General features: G+C 65.4%; 2 protein-coding genes across 2 annotated transcripts; one reads left to right on the plus strand and one right to left on the minus strand.

The window, feature by feature from the left end:
* Nucleotides 1–367: 367 nt before the first annotated feature.
* On the plus strand, nucleotides 368–8,341 carry LOC133629161 (serine/threonine-protein kinase PAK 4-like; the record flags this gene model as incomplete). Its single annotated transcript, XM_062019821.1, is given in 10 exon segments — nucleotides 368–953; nucleotides 3,626–4,011; nucleotides 4,013–4,054; nucleotides 4,142–4,275; nucleotides 5,378–5,405; nucleotides 5,407–5,505; nucleotides 6,984–7,031; nucleotides 7,033–7,110; nucleotides 7,965–8,103; nucleotides 8,190–8,341. Coding segments are annotated over 10 exon segments (1,692 nt in total), but the record flags the coding sequence as incomplete, so codon positions are not given.
* A 5,750-nt stretch (nucleotides 8,342–14,091) lies between these two features.
* LOC133629163 (leucine-rich repeat and fibronectin type III domain-containing protein 1-like) lies at nucleotides 14,092–16,546 on the minus strand. Its single transcript, XM_062019823.1, is given in 3 exon segments — nucleotides 14,092–14,350; nucleotides 14,352–14,657; nucleotides 15,216–16,546. Coding segments are annotated over 3 exon segments (1,896 nt in total).
* Nucleotides 16,547–22,727: the final 6,181 nt, after the last annotated feature.

Consider the following 22,727-nt stretch of genomic DNA (forward strand, 5'->3'; position numbering starts at 1 on the left):
TACCCCACACGCCCCACTCGCACCTCACACTCCCCATTCCCACCCCACCTTCCACCCCACCTCCTCCCTCCCCACTCCCACCCCACCTCCCTTCTCCCACCCCCCTCCCCACTCCCACCCCACACTCCCCCCACACCTCCCCACTCCCACCTCCCTCCCCACTCCCACCTCCCCACTCCCCCCACACCTCCCCACTCCCACCTCCCTCCCCACTCCCACCTCCCCACTCCCACCTCCCCACTCCCACCTCCCTCCCCACTCCCACCTCCCCACTACCCACCTCCCCACTCCCACCTCCCCACTCCCACCCCCACACTCCCACCCCACACTCCCCACCCCCGCGCCCCCTTCGTCTCGTGGTGCCCAGCCCATCGTGCGCGGCAGCCGAGCGGCGCAGGCCGGTTCCCTGACGTGGCTGCTGGATGAGTTTGAGAACATGTCGGTGTCTCGCTCCAACTCCCTGCGCAGGGACAGCCCCCCGCCGCCGCCCCAAGCGCCAGCACCAGCACCACAACGGGCTGCCCGCGGAGCGGCCCCCGGAGCCTGGGGAGCGGCCCACGGAGCGGCCCACGGAGCGGCCCCCGGAGCCTTGGGGAGCGGCCCCACGGAGCGGCCCACGGAGCGGCCCCCGGAGCCTGGGGAGCGGCCCACGGAGCGGCCCACGGAGCCCGGGGAGCAGCGCGCCGGCGGCCACCGGCCCACCGCGTCCTGCGGGGGACGTGCCGAGGCGCCACAGGGCCGGGCCCCCCCGAGAAGCGCCCCAAGTCCACGCGCCAGGGCAGCCCCCCGCGGCCGCCCCCGCGACAAGCGGGCCGCTGTCCGGGCCCGGCGCCCCCGCGCTGCGCCGCAGCCGCCGCAACGCGCCTTCCACACCTACCCCCGCGCCGACGCGCCGCCCGGCCGCGCCCAGCCCCCGGCCCACGCGGTCAGTGCCTGCGGCTCACGGGGCCGCGGTTTGGGGACAGAGCCCTGGATTTGGTCACTCGTTCCTCATGGGTTGTGGTGGCTGGAGCTGCAGGTCACGGGGGCCGTGGTTTGGGGACAGAGCCCTGGGTTTGGTCACTTGTTCCTCATGGGTTGTGGTGGCTGGAGCTGCAGCTCACGGGGCCGTGGTTTGGGGACAGAGCCCTGGATTTGGCCACTCGTTCCTCATGGGTTGTGGTGGCTGGAGCTGCAGGTCACGGGGGCCGTGGTTTGGGGACAGAGCCCTGGGTTTGGTCACTTGTTCCTCGTGGTTTGTGGTGGCTGAAGCTGCAGCTCATGGATTGATGTTTTGGGGCCAAAGCCCTGGATTTGGTCACTTGTTCCTCCTGGGTTGTGGTGGCTGAAATTGGAGGTCACAGGGTCGGTGTTTTGGGGACAGAGCCCTGGATTTGGTCACTCGTTCCTCATGGGTTGTGGTGGCTGGAGCTGGCAGGTCACGGGGTCGGTGTTTTGGGGACAGAGCCCTGGATTTGACCACTTGTTCCTCCTGGGTTTTGGTGGCTGAAGCTGGAGGTCACAGAGTTGGTGTTTTGGGGCCAAAGCCCTAGATTTGGTCATTTGTACCTGTGGCTGTTGGTGGCCCATCTGGAGGTCACAGGGTCAGTCTCTGGGGACAGACCTGGATTTGGTCACTTGTTCCTCCTGGGTTTTGGTGGCTGAAATTGGCGGTCACAGGGTCGATGTTCTGGGGCCAAACTCCTGGATTTGGTCACTTGTTCCTCGTGGTTTGTGGTGGCTGAAGCTGCAGCTCATGGATTGATGTTTTGGGGACAAAGGCCCTGGATTTGGTCACTTGTTCCTCATGGTTTGTGGTGGCTGAAGCTGCAGCTCACAGGGTCAGTCTCTGGGGACACAGCCCCCGGCCTGGCTCGTTCCTCACAGGTTGTGGTGGCTGAAACTGGGAGGTCACAGGGTCGATGTTTTGGGGACAGAGCCCTGGGTTTGGTCATTTGTTCCTCCTGGGTTGTGGTGGCTGAAGCTGCAGGTCACGGGGGTCGATGTTTTGGGGCCAAAGCCCTGGATTTGGCCACTCGTTCCTCACAGGTTGTGGTGGCTGGAGCTGCAGCTCACGGGGTCAGTGTTTTGGGGACAGAGCCCTGGATTTGGTCATTTGTACCTGTGGCTGTTGGTGGCCATCTGGAGGTCACAGGGTCAGTCCTCTGGGGACAGACCTGGATTTGGTCACTTGTTCCTCCTGGGTTTTGGTGGCTGAAATTGGCGGTCACAGGGTCGATGTTCTGGGGCCAAACTCCTGGATTTGGTCACTTGTTCCTCGTGGTTTGTGGTGGCTGAAGCTGCAGCTCATGGATTGATGTTTTGGGGACAGAGCCCTGGATTTGGTCACTTGTTCCTCATGGTTTGTGGTGGCTGAAGCTGCAGCTCACAGGGTCAGTCTCTGGGGACACAGCCCCGGCCTTGGCTCGTTCCTCACAGGTTGTGGTGGCTGAAACTGGAGGTCACAGGGTCGATGTTTTGGGGACAGAGCCCTGGGTTTGGCCACTCGTTCCTCACAGGTTGTGGTGGCTGGAGCTGCAGCTCACAGGTTGATGTTTTGGGGCCAAACTCCTGCTTTGGTCACTTGTTCCTCCTGGGTTGTGGTGGCTGGAGCTGCAGCTCACGGGGTCAGTGTTTTGGGGACAGAGCCCTGGATTTGGTCATTTGTACCTGTGGCTGTTGGTGGCCATCTGGAGGTCACAGGGTCAGTCTCTGGGGACAGACCTGGATTTGGTCACTTGTTCTCCTGGGTTTTGGTGGCTGGAGCTGGAGGTCACAGGGTCGATGTTTTGGGGGACAAAGCCCTGGGTTTGGCCACTCGTTCCTCACAGGTTGTGGTGGCTGGAGCTGCAGCTCATGGATTGATGTTTTGGGGACAAAGCCCTGGATTTGGTCACTTGTTCCTCATGGTTTGTGGTGGCTGAAGCTGCAGCTCACGGGGTTGATGTTTTGGGGACAGAGCCCTGATTTGGTCACTTGTTCCTGTTGCTGTTGGTGGCCATCTGGAGGTCACAGGGTTTGGTTTTTTGGGGGCCAAACTCCTGGCTTTGGCCACTCTTTCCTGTGGCTGTTGGTGGCCACCTGGAGGTCACAGGTGTGTGTTTTGGGGCCAAACTCCTGTCTTTGGCCACTTCCTCCTGTGGCAGTTGGTGGCCACCTGGGGGTCACAGGGTTGGTGTTTTGAGGACAAACTCCTGACTTTGGCCACTTGTTCTCTGTGGCTGTTGGTGGCCATCTGGGGGTCACAGGGTCAGTGTTTTGAGGACAAACTCCTGTCTTTGGCCACTCTTTCCTCGTGGGTTTTGGTGGCTGAAGCTGGAGGTCACAGGGTCAGTGTTTTGAGGCCAAAGCCCTGGATTTGGTCACTTGTTCCTGTGGCTGTTGGTGGCCACCTGGAGGTCACAGGGTTGGTATTTTGAGGACAAACTCCTGTCTTTGGCCACTCTTTCTGTGGCTGTTGGTGGCCACCTGGGGGTCACAGGGTCAGTGTTTTGAGGCCAAACTCCTGTCTTTGGCCACTTGTTCCTGTGGCTGTTGGTGCCCACCTGGGGGTCACAGGTGTGTGTTTGGGGTGCACAGCAGCCCCCCACGCTGCTGCTGCTGCTGCTGCTGCCACCTCACACCCATCTCTGCTCCCTCCCCACAGGCAGAGCACCGACCTGGCCGCCCTCAGGAGCCCACATCCAACGGCGCCTCCTCCTCCTCCTCCTCCTCCCGGGCTCCTCCCGCCCCCTCCTCCTCCCAACAGCCCCGATGTGCCTCAGCCCAGCGCCCCCCCCCAGCCCCCAGCGCCCCCCCAGCCCCGGCATGCCCCCCCCTGGCCCCGCGGCGCCGTGCCGGGCGCGTTCCCCGCAGCGCGAGCCGCAGCGCGTGTCGCACGAGCAGTTCCGGGCGGCCCTGCAGATGGTGGTGGATCCAGGGGACCCCAGGAGCTACCTGGACAACTTCATCAAGATCGGGGAGGGCTCCACGGGCGTCGTGTGCATCGCCACGGTCAGGAGCAGCGGCAAGCTGGTGGCCGTCAAGAAGAGATGGACTGAGGAAGCAGCAGCGGCGCGAGCTGCTCTTCAACGAGGCGAGGGGCAGCAGGGGCAGGGCAGAGGGGGGCTGGGGGGGCTGGGGCCGGCTGCCCAGGCTCTGAAGGCGGCTCTCCGTGGGGCAGGTGGTGATCATGAGGGATTACCAGCACGAGAACGTGGTGGAGATGTACAACAGCTACCTGGTGGGGGATGAGCTCTGGGTGGTGATGGAGTTCCTGGAGGGCGGCGCTTTGACCGACATCGTCACCCACACCAGGTAGCACGGCGGGCCCTGGGCCGAGGGGAGGCTCTGGGGGGGTTTGGGGGGGGTGTAGGGTGGGTTTGGGGGGCTGTGGGGAGGGTCTGGGGGGGTGTGGGAAGGGTTTGGGGGGTGTGGGGAAGCTCTGGGGGGGTGTGGGGAGGGTTTGGGGGGCGTGGGGTGGGTTTGGGGGACTGTGGGAAGGGTTTGGGGGGTGTGGGAAGGGTTTGGGGGGTGTGGGGAAGCTCTGGGGGGGTGTGGGGAGGGTTTGGGGGGCGTGGGGTGGGTTTGGGGGGTGTGAGGAGGGTCTGGGGGGGCATGGGTTGGGTTTGGGGGCTGTGGGAAGGGTTTGGGGGGGTGTGAGAAGGGTTTGGGGGGTGTGGGGAGGGTCTGGGGGGGGCGTGGGGAGGCTCTGGGGGGGCCGTGGGAAAGGTTTGGGGGGTGTGGGGAGGCTCTGGGGGGGCGTGGGTTGGGTTTGGGGGGGTGTGGAAGGGTTTGGGGGGTGTGAAGAGGCTCTGGGGGGGTGTGGGGAGGCTCTGAGGGGCGTAGTGGGGTGGGTTTGGGGGGGGGTGTGGGAAGGGTTTGGGGAGGGTCTGGGGGATCGTGGGGAGGGTTTGGGGGGTGTGGGAAAAGTTTGGGGGGCGTGGGGAGGCTCTGGGGGGTGTGGGATGGGTTTGAGGAGCCGTCAGGGGGGTCTGGAGGGGCATGGAGTGGGTTTGGGGGGTGTGGGAAGGGTCTGGGAGGGTGTCTGAAGGTTTGGGGGGTGTGGGGAGGCTCTGGGGGGCCGTGGGAAGGGTTTGGGGGGTGTGGGGAGGCTCTGGGGGGCCGTGGGAAGGGTTTGGGGGGTGTAGGGAGGCTCTGGGGGGGCGTGGGGTGGGTTTGGGGGGGCCGTGGGAAGGGTTTGGGGGATGTGGGGTTGATTTGGGGGGCAGTGAGGGGGGTCTAGGGGGTCGTGGGGTTGGTGTGAGGTGTGTGGGGTTGTGTTGGGGGCAGTGAGGGGGGGTCTGACTGGCCATGGGGGCCGGTCTGGGGGACGTGAGGCGGGTGTGGGGTGGGTTTGGGGTCCGTGGGGGTGGGTGTGGGGCAGTGTGGGGGGCTCAGCGCCCTGTGGCCGCTGCAGGATGAGCGAGGAGCAGATGGCAGCCGTTGTGCTCGGCCGTGCTCAGGGCGCTGTCGGTGCTGCACGCGCAGGGCGTCATCCACCGCGACATCAAGAGCGACTCCATCCTGCTCACCCACGACGGCAGGGTGAGCCTGGCGGGGCTGGGACCCCCACACACGGCCCTGCTGCCCCCCCAAACACGGCCCTGCTGCCCCCACACACACAGCCCTGCTGCCCCCCCAAAACACAGCCCTGCTGCCCCACACACAGCCCTGCTGCCCCCACACACAGCCTGAGCTGCCCCCACACACAGCCCTGCTGCCCCACACACAGCCCTGCTGCCCCCACACACAGCCTGAGCTGCCCCCACACACAGCCCTGCTGCCCCACACAGGGCCCTGCTGCCCCCCACACACAGCCCTGCTGCCCCCACACACAGCCCTGCTGCCCCCACACACAGCCTGAGCTGCCCCCACACAGGGCCCTGCTGCCCCCCACACAGCCCTGCTGCCCCACACAGGGCCCTGCTGCCCCCCACACAGCCCTGCTGCCCCACACACAGCCCTGCTGCCCCCACACACGGCCCTGCTGCCCCCACACACAGCCCTGCTGCCCCACACACAAGCCCTGCTGCGCCCCCAAACACAGCCCTGCTGCCCCACACAGGGCCCTGCTGCCCCCCCACACAGCCCTGCTGCCCCACACACAGCCCTGCTGCCCCACACACGGCCCCTGCTGCCCCCCACACACAGCCCTGCTGCCCCACACACAGCCCTGCTGCCCCCCAAACACAGCCCTGCTGCCCCACACACAGCCCTGCTGCCCCCCACACACACAGCCCTGCTGCCCCCACACACAGGCCCTGCTGCCCCCACACACAGCCCTGCTGCCCCACACAGGGCCTGCTGCCCCCCCACACACAGCCCTGCTGCCCCACACACGGCCCTGCTGCCCCCCACACACGGCCCTGCTGCCCCACACACGGCCCCTGCTGCCCCACACACGGCCCTGCTGCCCCCCACACACAGCCTGCTGCCCCACACACGGCCCTGCTGCCTCCCCAAACACAGCCCTGCTGCCCCCACACACGGCCCCTGTTGCCCCCCAAACACAGCCCTGCTGCCCCACACACAGCCCTGCTGCCCCCACAGAGCCCTGCAGCAGGGCAGAAGCAGCCCCCTCCCCAGCCCTGAGCCCCCAGAGCCCTGCAGCAGGGCAGGAGCAGCCCCCTGCAGCAGCACGGGCTGGGGGTGACCTGCTGGGGACTCTGCAGGACTCATCCCTGAGCCCCCTGAGCACCAGGAACCTGCTTTAGGGCTGGAGGTTCCTTCCAACCCCCCATTCTGGGGTCCCCCTGGCACAGGAGGTGCTGAGCTGAGGGAGCCCTGGCCCAGGCTGCCCAGGGAGGGTTTGGAGGCTGCTCAGGAGGTTCCCAACCCCCCCTGGACCCACATCCCTGAGCCCCCTGAGCCTGAGGAAGCTGCTTCAGGGCTGGAGCTTCCTTCCCACCCCCCCCCATGGCCGATTCTCTGAAGTGCAGCTGGGCTGGAGCCTCCTGCAGCTCTGCCCCTTCCTCACCCTCCTCCTCCTCTCTCCTCCTCCTGCCCTTGGGGGCTTTCTCCAGGTGAAGCTCTCTGACTTCGGGTTCTGTGCCCAAGTGAACAAGGAGGTGCCCACGCAGGAAGTCGCTGGTGGGGACCCCGTACTGGATGGCACCAGAGCTCATCTCCCGCCTGCCCTACGGCCCCGAGGTGCGGCCTGCGGCCTGGGGGTCCTGGGCAGGGGCTGGGGGGTCCTGGGGAGGGGCTAGGGGGTCCTGGGGAAGGGCTGGGGGGTCCTAGGGAGGGGCTGAGGGGTTCCTGGGCAGGGGCTGGGGGGTCCTGGGGAAGGGCTGGGGGGTCCTGGGGAGGGTTTGAGGGGTCCTGGGGAGGGGCTGGGGGGGTCCTGGGGAGGGTTTGAGGGGTCCTGGGCAGGGGCTGGGGGGTCCTGGGGAGGGTTTGAGGGGTCCTGGGCAGGGGGCTGGGGGTCCTGGGGAGGGTTTGAGGGGTCCTGGGCAGGGGCTGGGGGGGTCCTGGGGAGGGTTTGAGGGGTCCTGGGAAGGGTTTGGGGGGTCCTGAGGTGGGGGTTGGGAGGTCCTGTGGAAGGTTTGAGGGTTCCTGAGTTGCTTGGGGGGTCCTGTGGAAGGTTTGAGGAGTCCTGGGGAGGGTTTGGGGTGTGTGGGATTGGTTTTGGGGGCAGTGAGGAGGTTTTGGGGGTCGTGGGGTTGATTTGGGGGGTCCTGGGGTGGGTTTGAGTGACACGAGGTGGGTTTGGGGTGTGTGAGATTGGTTTTGGGGGCAGTGAGGGGGGTTTGGGGGGCAGTGAGGGGGGTTTGGGGGGGGTCCTGGAGTGGGTTTGGGGGTCGTGGGGTGAGTTTGAGTGACACGAGGTGCTTTGGGACGTCCCGGGGCTTGATGCAGGAGCCCTGGGGCAGGTTTGAGCCGCCCTGGGGCAGGTTTGAGCCGCAGGAACCACCCTCCAGCGCCCTGGGGCAGCTCTGGGGGGGCGTCAGGGCTCCTTCCTCCTCCTCCCCCCGCCCCCCCTTTGACCCCTTCCTGCCCCCCAGGTGGACATCTGGTCCCTGGGCGTGATGGTGATCGAGATGGTGGACGGGGAGCCGCCGTACTTCAACGAGCCGCCGCTCAAGGCCATGAAGATGATCCGGGACAACCTGCCCCCCAAGCTGAAGAACGGGCACAAGGCAGGAGCAGGGCGGGGGGGGAGGGGCTGGGGCACGTCCCTGAGCCTCGGGGACCCCCCTGTGACCCGGCTTTTGCCCCCCTCAGGTCTCCCCCTCCGCTCAAAGGCTTCCTGGACAGGCTGCTGGTGCGGGACCCGCTGCAGCGCGCCACGGCCGCCGAGCTGCTCAAGCACCCGTTCCTGGCCAAGGCCGGGCCGCCGTCCTGCATCGTGCCCCTCATGCGCCAGAACCGGGGGCGGTGAGGGGGCTGGGGACCGCCCGGGATCCCGCCCAGATCCCGCCCGGATCCCGCCCAGAGACCGCCCGGATCCCGCCCAGACCCCGCCTGGATCCCGCCCGGATCCCGCCCAGAGACCGCCCGGATCCCGCCCAGATCCCGCCCAGATCCCACCCAGATCCCGCCCGGATCCCACCCAGATCCCACCCGGATCCCGCCCAGATCCCACCCGGATCCCGCCCGGATCCCGCCCACGCGCCTCCCACCGCCGGGACTCGCGGGAGGGGGACACAGACAGGGACAGGGGGGCTCCCCCCACCCCCAGGAGGGGATTTGGGGCTGGGGGCATCGAGGGCAGCCCCCTCCTCACCCCCCCTCCCGCGCTCCTTTGGGTCCCTTTTGGGGTGCAGCATCTCCAGGGGGGTGGGGCAGGGGGTGGGGAACGTGTCCCTGATGATACAGCCGTGATTTGGGGGCTGCACCCCTGGTCTGGGGGCTGTACCCCCTGGTCTGGGGGCTGTACCCCCTGGTCTGGGATCTGTACCCCTGGTCTGGGGTCTGCACCCCTGGTCTGGGGGCTGTACCCCCTGGTCTGGAGTCTGCACACCAGGTTTGGGGGCTGTACCCCCTGGTTTGGGGGCTGTACCCCCTGGTCTGGGGCTGGGCTGCACCCCTGGTTTGGGATCTGTACCCCCTGATTGGGGTCTGCACCCCAGGTTTGAGGTCTGCACCCCCTGATATGGGATCAACACGCCCTGGTTTGGGATCTACACCCCTGATTGGGGATCTGCACCCCCTATTTGGGGTCTGCACCCCCCTGATTTGGGGGTCTGCACCCCCTGATATGGGATCAACACGCCCTGGTTTGGGGGTCTACACCCCCTGATTTGGGGTCTGCACCCCCTGATTTGGGGTCTACACCCTTGGCTTGGGATCTGCACCCCCTGATATGGGACCTGCACCCCCTATTTGGGGTCTACACTACGATTTGGGGTCTCCCCTTTGTGTTCCTGTGGGGGTTTATTTGGGGGGGTGGGTTTGGGGGGGGGGGGGTGTTTTTTGGGGCCGTTTCTTCCTGGTTTTGTTTTGTACCAGACTATTTATATGGTGGTTTTGTAGCTGGGGGGGAGGAGGGGAGACCCCGACCCCCCCGGGCTGATTACACGAGGCCTTTTGGAGACAGACGCGTCCCGTGTGCGGCCCCACAGCGGGGGGGGGGGGGGGACACCCCCAATCCTCCTCCTGCCCTGAAGCCCCCCGGGGCAAGAGCTTGGTTTGGCTCCTCGTGGCCCACGGTGGCTCCTTTGGCCTCCCCCTGGCTGGTGGTGACTCACATTGGCCCCCCTTGGCTTGTGTTGGCCCCCCTTGGCTCACATTGGCCCCCCCCTTGGCTCACATTGGCCGCCCCCTTGGCTCACATTGGGCCCCCCCTTGGCTTGTGTTGGCCCCTCTTGGCTCACATTGGCCCCCCCTTGGCTTGTGTTGGCCCCTCTTGGCTCACATTGGCTCCCCCTTGGCTCACATTGGCCCCCCTTGGCTTGTGTTGGCCCCTCTTGGCTCACATTGGCCCCTCTTGGCTCACATTGGCCCCCCTTGGCTCACATTGGCCCCTCTTGGCTTGTGTTGGCCCCCCTTGAGCTCACATTGGCCCCCTCTTGGCTCACATTGGCCCCCCCCCTTGGCTCACATTGGCCCCCCTTGGCTTGTGTTGGCCCCTCTTGGCTCACATTGGCCCCCCTTGGCTTGTGTTTGGCCCCCTCTTGGCTCACATTGGCCCCCCTTGGCTTGTGTTGGCCCCTCTTGGCTCACATTGGCCCCCCCTTGGCTCACATTGGCCCCCTCTTGGCTTGTGTTGGCCCCCCCTTGGCTCACATTGGCCCCTCTTGGCTCACATTGGCCCCCCTTGGCTCGTGTTGGGCCCCCCCTTGGCTCACGTTGGCCCCCCTTTGGCTCACATTGGCCCCTCTTGGCTCACATTGGCCCCCTCTTGGCTTGTGTTGGCCCATCTTCGCTTGTGTTGGCCCCTCTTGGCTCACATTGGCCCCTCTTGGCTCACATTGGCCCCCCCCCTTGGCTCACATTGGCCCCCCTTGGCTTGTGTTGGCCCCCTCTTGGCTCACATTGGCCCCCCTTGGCTCACATTGGCCCCTCCTTGGCTCACATTGGCCCCCCTTGGCTCGTGTTGGCCCCTCTTGGCTCACATTGGCCCCTCTTGGCTCACATTGGCCCCTCTTGGCTTGTGTTGGCCCCCCTTGACTTGTGTTGACCCATCTTGGCTCACATTGGCCCCCTTTGGCTCACATTGGCCCATGTTGCTCATGGTGACCCTCAGATGCAGCCCCCCACCCTCCCAGAGATGGAGACGCACCCCCAGAGCCGCGAGGACCCTCAGGACCCCCCCCCAAAGCCGCGAGGACCCTCAGGACCCCCCAAAGCCCCCCCAAAGCCACGAAGACCCTCGGACCCCCCAAAGCCCCCCCCAGAGCCGCGAGGACCCTCAGGACCCCCCCCCCAAAGCCCCCCAAAGCCGTGAGGACCCTCAGGACCCCCCCCCAAAGCCCCCCCAAAGCAGCGAGGACCCCCAGGACCCCCCCAAATCCCCGCGGACGGTTCCATCTCCCCGGGGGGGGGGGGGCACAGGTTTTTAATGTAAAAACTTGTGTTTCACACAGCGACGGGCCCGGGGGGGGGGCGGGGGGGGGGCGGCTGGCGGGGCGGGGGGGGCACCGAGAGGGGGAGGGGGGCTAAAGGGGGGGAGGGGGGAAGGGGGGAAGGGGGGGTATCCAGACAGCCAGATAGGAGGCCCCGGGCCGGGGGGGGTCTCAGGGGGGTTTTGGGGGGGGTCCCGGGGGGGTTTGGGGGGGGGCTGCGGGTCTCGTGTCATCTGTGCAGACGGGTCAGTGGCGGGAGCGGGACCCCCCCCGCGCCAGCCCGGCCCAAGGCACCGGGAGAGGGGGAGGGGACGCGCGGGGGCGCCCGAGGGAGCCTTGGGCTGCCAAAGGGGCACTTCGGGCTACCAAAGGTGCTGTTTGGGCACCCAAAGGGGCACTTTGGGCTACCAAAGGTGCTTGTTTGGGCTACCAAAGGGGCACTTTGGGCTACCAAAGGTGGTGTTTGGGCTACCAAAGGTGCTGTTTGGGCTACCAAAGGTGCTGTTTGGGCTGCCAAAGGGGCACTTTGGGCTACCAAAGGTGGTGTTTGGGCAACCAAAGGGGCACTTTGGGCTACCAAAGGTGGTGTTTGGGCAACCAAAGGGGCACTTTGGGCAACCAAAGGTGGTGTTTGGGCTGCCAAAGGTGCTGTTTGGGCACCCAGGAGCACTTGAAAGAGCCTTGGGCTACCAAACGGACACTTTGGGCTACCAAAGGTGGTGTTTGGGCTACCAAAGGGGCACTTTGGGGCTACCAAAGGTGGTGTTTGGGCTACCAAAGGTGGTGTTTGGGCAACCAAAGGGGCTCTTTGGGCACCCAGGAGCACTTGAAGGAGCCTTGGGCTACCAAAGGGACACTTTGGGCTACCAAAGGTGCTGTTTGGGCTACCAAAGGGGCACTTTGGGCTACCAAAGGTGGTGTTTGGGGCAACCAAAGGTGGTGTTTGGGCAACCAAAGGGGCTCTTTGGGCACCCAGGAGCACTTGAAGGAGCCTTGGGCTACCAAAGGGACACGTTGGGCTACCAAAGGTGCTGTTTGGGCACCTGAAAGAGTGTTTGGGCAACCAAAGGGGCACTTTGGGCTACCAAAGGTGGTGTTTGGGCACCCAAAGGTGCTGTTTGGGCACCTGAAGGAGCGTTTGGGCTACCAAAAGTGCCCTTTGGGCTACCAAAGGTTGTGTTTGGGCACCTGAAGAGGAGTTTGGGCAACCAGAGGGGCACTTTGGGCTACCAAAGGTTGTGTTTGGGCACCTGAAGAGGAGTTTGGGCAACCAGAGGGCACTTTGGGCTACCAAAGGTTGTGTTTGGGCACCCAAAGGTGCTGTTTGGCACCTGAAAGAGTGTTTGGGCTATCAAAGGGGCACTTTGGGCTACCAAAGGTGTTGTTTGAGCACCTGAAGGAGCGTTTGGGCAACTAGAGGGACACTTTGGGCTACCAAAAGTGGTGTTTGGGCCCCCAGGAGCACCTGACAGAGTGTTTGGGCTACCAAAAGTGCCTTTTGGGCAACCTCAGGTGCCGTTTGGCCACCCCAGGTTGCATTTTGGCCACCCAAAGCTGCTCCTTGCCCACTCCAGGTTGCATTTGGCCACCCCAGGTTACATTTTGGCCACCCAAAGCTGCTCTTTGGTCACCTCAGCTTGCATTTGGCTACCCAAAGCTGCTCCTTGGCCACCCCAAAGTTGCTCCTTGGCCACCCCAGGTTGCATTTTGGCCACCCAAAGCTGCTCCTTGGCCGCCCCAGCTTGCATTTGGCCACCCAAAGCTGCCCTTTGGCCACCCAAAGCTGCTCCTTGGCCACTCTCAGGTGCATTTTGGCCACCCCAGCTTGCATTTGGCCACCCAAAGCTGCTCCTTGGCCACCCAAAGCTGCTCCTTGGCCACCTTCCACTGCCCTTTGGCCACCCTCAGCTTCCCTTTGGCCGCCCCAGCTTGCATTTGGCCACCCAAAGCTGCCCTTTGGCCACCCAAAGCTGCTCTTTGGCCACTCTCAGATGCATTTTGGCCACTCCAGGTTGCATTTGGCCACCCAAAGCTGCTCCTTGGCCACCCTCAGCTTCCCTTTGGCCACCCCAGCTTGCATTTGGCCACCCTCAGCTTCCCTTTGGCCACCCAAAGCTGCTCTCTGGCCACTCTCAGATGCATTTTGGCCACTCCAGGTTGCCTTTGGACACCCTCAGCTTCCCTTTGGCCACCCCAGCTTGCATTTGGCCACCCTGCGCTGCCCTTTGGCCGCCCCAGCTTGCATTTGGCCACCCAAAGCTGCTCTTTGGCCGCCCCAGCTTGCATTTGGCCACCCAAAGCTGCCCTTTGGCCACCCAAAGCTGCTCTTTGGCCGCCCTCAGCTTCCCTTTGGCCACCTCAGGTTGCCTTTTGGCCACCCAAAGCTGCTCCTTGGCCACCCTCAGCTTGCATTTGGCCACCCTGCGCTGCCCTTTGGCCGCCCCAGCTTGCATTTGGCCACCCTCACCTTCCCTTTGGCCACCCCAGCTTGCATTTGGCCACCCAAAGCTGCTCTTTGGCCGCCCCAGCTTGCATTTGGCCACCCAAAGCTGCCCTTTGGCCACCCAAAGCTGCTCTTTGGCCGCCCTCAGCTTCCCTTTGGCCACCTCAGGTTGCCTTTGGCCACCCAAAGCTGCTCCTTGGCCACCCCAGCTTGCATTTGGCCACCCTGCGCTGCCCTTTGGCCGCCCCAGCTTGCATTTGGCCACCCTCAGCTTCCCTTTGGCCACCCAAAGCTGCTCCTTGGCCACCCCAGGTTGCCTTTGGCCACCCTCACCTTCCCTTTGGCCGCCCCAGCTTGCATTTGGCCACCCTGCGCTGCCCTTTGGCCGCCCCAGCTTGCATTTGGCCACCCAAAGCTTCCCTTTGGCCACCCCCAGCTTGCATTTGGCCACCCTGCGCTGCCCTTTGGCCACCCAAAGCTGCTCCTTGGCCACCCCAGGTTGCCTTTGGCCACCCTCACCTTCCCTTTGGCCGCCCCAGCTTGCATTTGGCCACCCTGCGCTGCCCTTTGGCCGCCCCAGCTTGCATCCGACCGCCCACCCCCACGGTTTTTGGCACGGCGCGGGTGTGTGTCTGTGTGTCTGTCTGTGTGTCTGTGTGTCCCCGCCCGCCCCCGCGCCCCTCACACCGTGCTCTCCAGCATCCAGTGCGCGCTGCCGAAGCCGCGTGTGAGCGCGGCGCCGTCCGGGAGGTCGAGGCGGGGCAGGGACCCCCCCGGGCGCCGCGTCCGAGCCCGCCGCGGGTAGCTGTGGCTGGGGAACAGGGCGCGGGCGGCGGCCGGGGGCGAGGCGGGGGGCGGCCGGCGCCTCGGGGGGCTGCTGGGGGGCGGCTCGGGGGGTCCGTGCGCGCCGGTGGTCTGGGAGCACGCGCTGGCCAGCGCCGGCGGGGGGGAGGCGCCGCGCGGCCGCCGCCTTGTAGCGAGCCGTGAGGATGAGGATGAAGACGAGCACGGAGGCGGCGATGGCGGCGCCGATGACGATGATGACGGTGCCGCCGAGGAAGTGCGGCCGCGGCGCGGCGGCGGAGCAGGGCCGCGGGGAGGGAGCGGTGGAGAAGCGCACGCAGCCCAGCGAGCGGGCGGCCGGCGGCGCCGCGGGCTCCGCCAGCACCGCCGACACGCACAGGTCGTAGTCGCGCCCCGACGCCAGGTCCCGCAGCACGAACGAGCGGCTGGACGGGGGCAGCAGCCTGCGGGAGGGGGCGAGGCGGGGTGATGGGCGGCTCGGGACCACCCCGAGACCCCCCTGGAGTCACACGGGACACCCCGGAGACCCCCGGAGCCTCCCACAGCCCCCCGGCGAGACCCCCCGGAGTCACACGGGACATCCAGGAGACCCCCAGAGCCCCTTGGAGCCCCCCAGAGTCACACAGGACCCCCCAGAGCCTCCCACAGCCCCCCGGAGCCCCCCAGGACATCCAGGAGACCCCCAGAGTCACACAGGACCCCCTGGAGACCCCCAGAGCTCCCCGGAGACCCCCGGAGTCACCCAGGACATCCAGGAGACCCCCAGAGACCCCTGGAGCCCCCCAGAGTCATCCAGGAGACCCCCAGAACCTCCCAGGACATCCAGGAGACCCCCCAGAGCCCCCTGGAGCCTCCCAGGACACCTTGGAGACTTCCAGAGCCCCCCAGGATGCCTCCAGAACCTCCCAGGACCCCCTGGAGCCCCTCCAAGACCCCCCCAAGATGCCTCCAGGACCCCCCAGCAGCCCCCCAGGACCCCCTCTCCCCCCCCAGCCACCCACCTGTAGACGAGGGAGTCGTCGAGGGAGCTGTTGTACTGCACCTGGAACACGCGGATGCCGGGGCCGTGTCTCTGCGGCAGCCACCGGATCCGCGCCGACGACGCCGTGAGCTCGGCGGCCACCACTCGCCTCCCGGCGCCGGCCGCCGACTCGTTGCCCCCGGCTCGGGCCATGTCGGACGGTCCCGGCGCGGCGTCAGCGTCGTCGTCGTCGCGGTGGCGCCGTCGCGGCACCGGCAGCGGCAGCACGGCCACGAGCACCTTGGCCGCGGCCTCGCCGGCGGCGTTGGAGGCCACGCAGGTGAAGGCGCCGTGGTCGCGCAGCGTGGCCACCCGCAGCTCCAGCGTGCCGTCGCTGCCCACGGCGCGGCCGGAGCCGTTCTGCACCAGCCTCCCGTCCGGGCCCAGCCAGTGCAGCCGCGGCCGCGGGTCCCCGGAGGCGGCGCAGCCCAGGCGCAGCGGCTGCCCCTCCAGCACCGAGCCCGGGTGCGCGGCGGCGCCGGCGATGGCCGGGGCGCGGCACGTCAGCTCCTCCTCGGGCACGGCGCCCAGCAGCCGCCCCGCCAGCGCCGGCGGCGACGCGCAGCTCTCCAGGCGGCCCGGCTGCGCCAGGCGCCGCAGCCACAGCAGCTCGCAGTTGCAGTGCAGGGGGTTGCCCCCCGCCGCCAGGCTGGGGCCGGGGGGGCCCGGCACCGGCGGCAGAGCCCGCAGGCGGTTGGCCGTGAGGTCCAGCCTGGCCAGGCGCGGCAGGCGAGCCACGGCGCCCGCGGGGACGCGCTCCAGCAGGTTGTGGTCCAGCGTGAGCGTGGCCAGGCTGGCCATGGAGGCCACGGCGTCCCAGGGCAGGGCCGGCAGGTTGTTGTGCGACAGGTCGAGGTCCTCGACGGTGGCGGCGAAGGAGGCGAAGGCGGCGGGCTCGATGGCGGCCAGCTGGTTGTTGGCCAGGATGAGGTGGCGCAGGCTGGCCAGGCCGCGCAGCTGCGCGCCGCTGAGCGCCGGCAGCCGGTTGCCGTCCAGGTGCAGCGCCCGCAGCGCGCGCAGGTCGGCGAAGGCGCCGGGCGCCAGGCGCCGCAGCCCGTTGCGGGACAGCGTGAGGTGCACCAGGCTGCTCATGTTGGCGAAGTCGCGGCGCCCCACCGAGCCGATGAAGTTGTCGGCCAGGCGCAGCTCCACGGCGCCGCGGTCCAGCGAGGGCGGCACGGCCAGCAGCCCCGTGCGGGCGCACAGCAGCGTGGGGCTGGGGGCGGCCGAGGGGCACAGGCAGCGCGGGGGGCAGCGCTGCGAACCAGCCACCGCCCCCAGCATCACCAGCGGCACCAGCAGCTTCGCCATCGCACGCCGGGGACCCCCCCCGCCGCGCCTGGGGACGGGGAGAGCGGCGTCAGGGGCGGGGAGGGGGGATTGGGGCTGAAGGGGGCGAAATCAGGCACAGGGAGGTGGGAGAGGGGGGAATTTGGACTGAAGGGGGCAAAATGGGGCATGAGGAGAGAGAAATTGGGGCTGAAGGGGGCAAAATCGGGCACAGGGGGGGAGGGGGGAATTGGGGATGAAGGGGGCAAAATTGGGCATGAGGAGGAGGGGGTGGGATGGGGAGGGTGAACTGGGGCTGAAGGGGGCAAAATCAGTCATGGGGGGGGTGGGATGGGGAATTGGGGCTGAAGGGGGCAAAATCGGGCATGAGGAGAGAGGAATTGGGGCTGAAGGGGGCAAAATCAGGGAGGAGGGAGAGAGTGGGACAGGGAATTGGGGCTGAAGGGGGCAAAAACAGGCACAGGGAGGAGGGGGTGGGACAGGGAGGGGGGAATTGGGGCTGAAGGGGGCAAAATTGGGCAAGAGGAGGAGGGGGTGGGATGGGGAGGGTGAACTGGGGCTGAAGGGGGCAAAATCAGTCATGGGGGGGGTGGGATGGGGAATTGGGGCTGAAGGGGGCAAAATCGGGGAGGAGGGAGAGAGTGGGACAGGGAATTGGGGCTGAAGGGGGCAAAAACAGGCACAGGGAGGAGGGGGTGGGACAGGGAGGGGGGAATTGGGGCTGAAGGGGGCAAAATTGGGCAAGAGGAGAGAGAAATTGGGGCTGAAGGCGGCAAAATCGGGCAGAGGGAGGAGGGAGAGGGGTGGGGAGGGGGAATTGGGGCTGAAGGGGGCAAAATCGGGCAGAGGGAGAGAGGAATTGGGGCTGAAGGGAGTAAAATCAGGCACAGGGAGGAGAGGGTAGGACTGGGAGGGGGAAATTGGGGCTGAAGGGGGCAAAATCGGGCTCAGGGAGAGGGGAATCGGGGCTGGAACTGGCATGGGGGGGATTGGGATCAAATCAGGGTGGGATCAGGCACAGAGGGGGGGTCTGGGATCAAACTGGGCACAGGGAGGGGGGAATTGGGGCTGAACGGGGCAGGGTCAGGCACAGGGAGGGGGGTTCAGCACCAAATCAGGGTGGGATCAGGCCCAGGGAGGGGATTGGGATCAAACTGGGGCCAAGTCGGGCCCAGGGCAGCGGGATCAGGCCCCAAATCGTCAGGATTTGGCCCAAACTGAGGCCCCCACTGGCAGCCAGGGGCAGGATCGGGCCCAGACAGGATCCCCCCAGATCCCACTTGCCCCCTATCACCCCACAGGATCCCATTTGCTCCCTGTGACCCCACGGGATACCCCCAGATCCCATTTGTCCCCCTCATCCCACAGGATCCCATTTGCTCCCCTTTACCCCACAGGATTCCCCAGGATCCCATTTGCCCCCTGTGACCCCACAGGATCCCCCAGATCCCATTTGCCCCCTGTGACCCCACAGGATCCCACAGGATCCCAGTTGCTCCCCTTTACCCCACAGGATCCCACAGGATCCCAGTTGCTCCCCTTTACCCCACAGGATTCCACAGGATCCCATTTGCCCCCTGTGACCCCACAGGATCCCCCAGGATCCCGGTACCTGCTCTCAGGGCTCCATCGCAGGCGCGTCCGGGCGTCGCTGCGGGGCCTGTGGGGACAGGGGACGGACCAGTATGGACCAGTATGGCCCAGTATAGCTGTACACGGACCAGTATGGCCCAGTACAGCTGTACACACACCAGTATGAACCAGTATAGTTCTACACACACCAGTATGAACCAGTACAGCTCTACACACACCAGTATGAACCAGTACAGCTCTACACGCACCAGTATGGCCCAGTACAGCTGTACACACACCAGTATGGCCCAGTATAGTTCTACACACACCAGTATGGCCCAGTACAGCTGTACACACACCAGTATGAACCAGTATAGTTCTACACACACCAGTATGACCCAGTACAGCTCTACACACACCAGTATGAACCAGTACAGCTCTACACGCACCAGTATGGCCCAGTACAGCTCTACATGCACCAGTATGGCCCAGTACAGTTGTACACACACCAGTATGACCCAGTACAGCTCTACACGCACCAGTATGGCCCAGTACAGCTGTACACACACCAGTATGAACCAGTATAGCTCTACATACACCAGTATGAACCAGTACAGCTCTACACACACCAGTATGGCCCAGTACAGCTCTACACGCACCAGTATGAACCAGTACAGCTCTACACACACCAGTATGACCCAGTATGGCCTCATACAGCCCAGTATAGTCCAGCAAAACCCAGTAAGACCCAGTATGGCCCAGTACAACCCAGTATCAGACCCAGTACAGCTCAGTATGGGATTGCACAGCCCAGTATAGCCCAGTATGGCCCCATCCAGCCCAGTATAGCCCAGTGATGAGCTGCACAGCCCAGTATAGACCAGAATGGAGCTGCACAGCCCAGTATGGCCCAGTATAGCCCAGTGATGAGCTGCACAGCCCAGTATGGCCCAGTATAGCCCAGCAAAACACAGTAAGACCCAGCATATCACAGTATATCCCAGTATGGGACTGCACAGCCCAGTATGGGACCCAGAATGGCCCAGTATAGCCCAGTATGGAGCTGCACAGCCCAGTATAGCCCAATATGGCCCAATATGGGACTGCACAGCCCAGTATAGCCCAGTATGGAGCTGCACAGCCCAGTATGGCCCAGTATAGTCCAGCAAAACACAGTAAGACCCAGCATATCCCAGTATATCCCAGTATGGGGCTGCACAGCCCAGTACAGTCCAGTATAGCCCAGTGTGGAGCTGCACAGCTCATATAGGACCCAGAATGGCCCAGTATATCCCAGTATAGCCCGCTGTGGAGCTTCACAGCCCAGTATGGCCCAGTCCAGTCCAGTATAGTCCAGCAAAACACAGCAAGACCCAGCATATCCCAGTATATCCCTGTACAGCCCAGTATGGGACCCAGAATGGCCCAGTATGGAGCTGGATAACCCAGTACAGCCCAGTATGGTGCAGTCCAGCCCAGTACAGTCCAGCAAAACACAGTAAGACCCAGCATATCCCAGTATATCCCTGTACAGCCCAGTATGGGACCCAGAATGGCCCAGTATAGCCCAGTATGGAGCTGCACAGCCCAGTACAGCCCAGTATGGCCCAGTCCAGTCCAGTAAAACACAGTAGGACCCAGCATGTCACAGTATATCCCAGTACAGCCCATTATGAGGCCCGGTATAGCCCAGTATGGGATTGCACAGCCCAGTACAGCCCAGTATGGCCCAGAATGGGATTGCACAGCCCAGTACAGCCCAGTATGGCCCAGAATGGGATTGCATGGCCCAGTACATCCCAGTATGGCCCAGTACAGCCCAGTATGGCCCAGAATGGCCCAGTATGGGATTGCACAGCCCAGTACATCCCAGTATGGCCCAGGATGGGATTGCACAGACCAGTACAGCCCAGTACAGCCCAGTATGGCCCAGAATGGGATTGCACAGCCCAGTACAGCCCAGTACAGCCCAGTACAGCCCAGTATGGCCCAGAATGGGATTGCACAGCCCAGTACAGCCCAGTACAGCCCAGTATGGCCCAGAATGGGATTGCACAGCCCAGTACAGCCCAGTACAGCCCAGTACAGCCCAGTATGGCCCAGAATGGGATTGCACAGCCCAGTACAGCCCAGTACAGCCCAGTACAGCCCAGTATGGCCCAGAATGGGATTGCACAGCCCAGTACAGCCCAGTATGGCCCAGTATAGAAGCACATGGCCCACAGCACCCCTCCTCCGCTGCCCCCTCCCCCCTTCCTCCGTTCCCCCCCCCTTGCGGCGCCCCCTCCCCATCAGCCCCAGCTCGGTACCTCGGGGGGCAGCGGGGGGGGGTCTCAGCTCAGCCCACCGACGTTCCCATCGCGGCTCCGAGCGCGGCAGCGGCCCGGGGCGGGGGGGCGGGGGGCGACGGGGAGGGGGCTGCGGGCCCGGTCAGGCCTCGCCCCGCCGAGGGTCCATGAGCTGGATGGGTGGGATTTGGGGAGGGGGCGCGGCTGGAGTGGGGGGGGGAGGGGCGATGGGGTGGGTGAGGATGTGTGGGGGGGGGGAGGGGAGGGTGGGACCACCGGGATGCTGGGGAGGGGGATGGGGATGATGGGGGGTGGGTTTCGGGATGCTGGGGGGGGGTATCAGCCGAGGGGAGGGGTCTCGGGATGCTGGGGAGGGGTCCCGGGGGTGGGGGATGGGGACGCTGTGGGGTGATGGGGATGCTGGGGGAGGGTACCGGGATGCTGGGGAGGGGTCCCGGGATGCCGTGGGGAGGGGAGGGGGGATGCCGGGGTGGGGAGGGGGGATGTCGGGGTGCTGGGGAGGGGGTCGGGGCGCTGGGGAGGGGGTCGGGATGCTGGGGGGGTGGGTGGGGGGGTACCGGGATGATGGCGACGGGGCGGATGCAGCGCTGGGGGGGGGGGGAGGGGTCTGTGGGGAAGGGGAGGGAGGGGGGGGTGTGAAAAAGCGGGCGGGGGGGGGTCGTCCCCGGGGCTGGTGCTGGGTGTCCCGTTGAAGCCCCCTCCCCAAAATCCCGGTGCCGCCGGTTCGGGGCCGCCGCCGCCGTTGCGAAGCCGCAGAGACGCCGGGGCGGGGCTGGGGGAGGGGGCGAGAGGGGGGGCTGGGGGCGGGACACGCGGACGCGGACCCCCGGTGTCCGTCTGTCCCTCCGACCCCCTCCCCAAATCGATGCCCCCCACCTCCTCCCCCGGCTCCAGTCTGACCCTCCTTCCACTGGGGTGGGGCTGGGGGGGGGGGAACTGGGAGGGACTGGGGGGGGATACTGGGGGGTGGGGGGGGCGCTGGGGGGGTCCTGGAGGGGTGGGGGTGTGGGGTGAGGGGTCTGGGGGCAACGGGGGAGGGCGTTTGGGGCGCTGGGGGGCGCTGGGGGGGTGTTTGGGGGGCAATGGGGGGTGTGTTTTGGGGCACAGGGGGGTGTTTGGGGTGATTTGGGGTCATTTGGGGCAGTTTTGGGGGTCACTGGGATTGTTTTGGGGTCGTTTGGGGCGGTTTTGGGGTCACTGGGGTGGTTTTGGGGTCATTCGGGGCAGTTTGGGGGGCACTGGGGGGTGTTTGGGGGTGATTTGGGGCTGTTTTGGGGTCGTTTGGGGCGGTTTTGGGGTCACTGGGACTATTTTGGGGTCATTTGGGGCGGTTTTGGAGTCACTGAGGGGAGTTTGGGGTCATTTGGGGCAGTTTTTGGGGGCACTGGGGGTGTTTGGAGGCACTGGGGGGGTATTTTGGTGTCATTGGGGGCTGTTTGAGGGTCATTTGGTGCAGATTTGGGGTGATTTGGGGCGGTTTTGGGGTCCCTGGGTGGTGTTTTGGGGTCACCGGGCTCATTTGGGGCAGTTTTGGGTTCAATGAAGGGAGTTTGGGGGGTAATTTGGGGCTGTTTTGGTGCCATTTGGGGCAGTTTTGGGGTCACTGGGGGATGCTCTGAGGCCACTGGGGGCTGTTTTGGGGTCATATGGGCAGTTTTGGCCTCATTTGGGGAGCTTTTGGTCTCATTTGTGGCAGTTTTGGGCTCATTTGGGGCCGTTTTGGGGTCACTGGAGCAGTTTTGGGCTCATTTGGGTCAGTTTCGGGCTCCTTTGGGGCCGTTTGGGGGTCCCGGGGTCAGTTTTCAGGCTCATTTGGGTCAGTTTCGGGGCTCATTTGGGCCATTTTGGGCTCCTTTGAGTCCGTTCTGGGGTCCCGGGGTCAGTTTTGGGCTCATTTGGGGTCAGTTTTGGGCTCATTTGGGGCCATTTTGGGCTCATTTGGGTCAGTTTTGGGCTCCTTTGGGGCCGTTTGGGGGTCCCGGGGTCAGTTTCAGGCTCATTTGGGCCATTTTGGGGCTCATTTGGGTCAGTTTTGGGCTCATTTGGGTCAGTTTCGGGGCTCGTTTGGGTCGGTTTTGGGCTCATTTGGGCCGTTTCGGGCTCGTTTGGGCCGGTTTCGGGCTCGTTTGGGGTCGGTTTTGGGCTCATTTGGGCCGTTCCGGGTTCCCGGGGCACGCGCCGCAGGGGGCGTGGCCTCCCTCGGAGGGGGCGGTGGCCAGCAGGGGGGCGTGGCCTGGCGCGGGGCGTGGCTTACCGAAGGACGTGGCGCTCCGCCTCCCGCTGTCTCTGATTGGCAGCTCCGCCGTCCAATGGCGACGCAG

Source organism: Colius striatus, unplaced genomic scaffold (assembly GCF_028858725.1).
Source record: "Colius striatus isolate bColStr4 unplaced genomic scaffold, bColStr4.1.hap1 scaffold_198, whole genome shotgun sequence".
In the NCBI taxonomy this organism is placed as follows: Eukaryota; Metazoa; Chordata; class Aves; order Coliiformes; family Coliidae; genus Colius; species Colius striatus.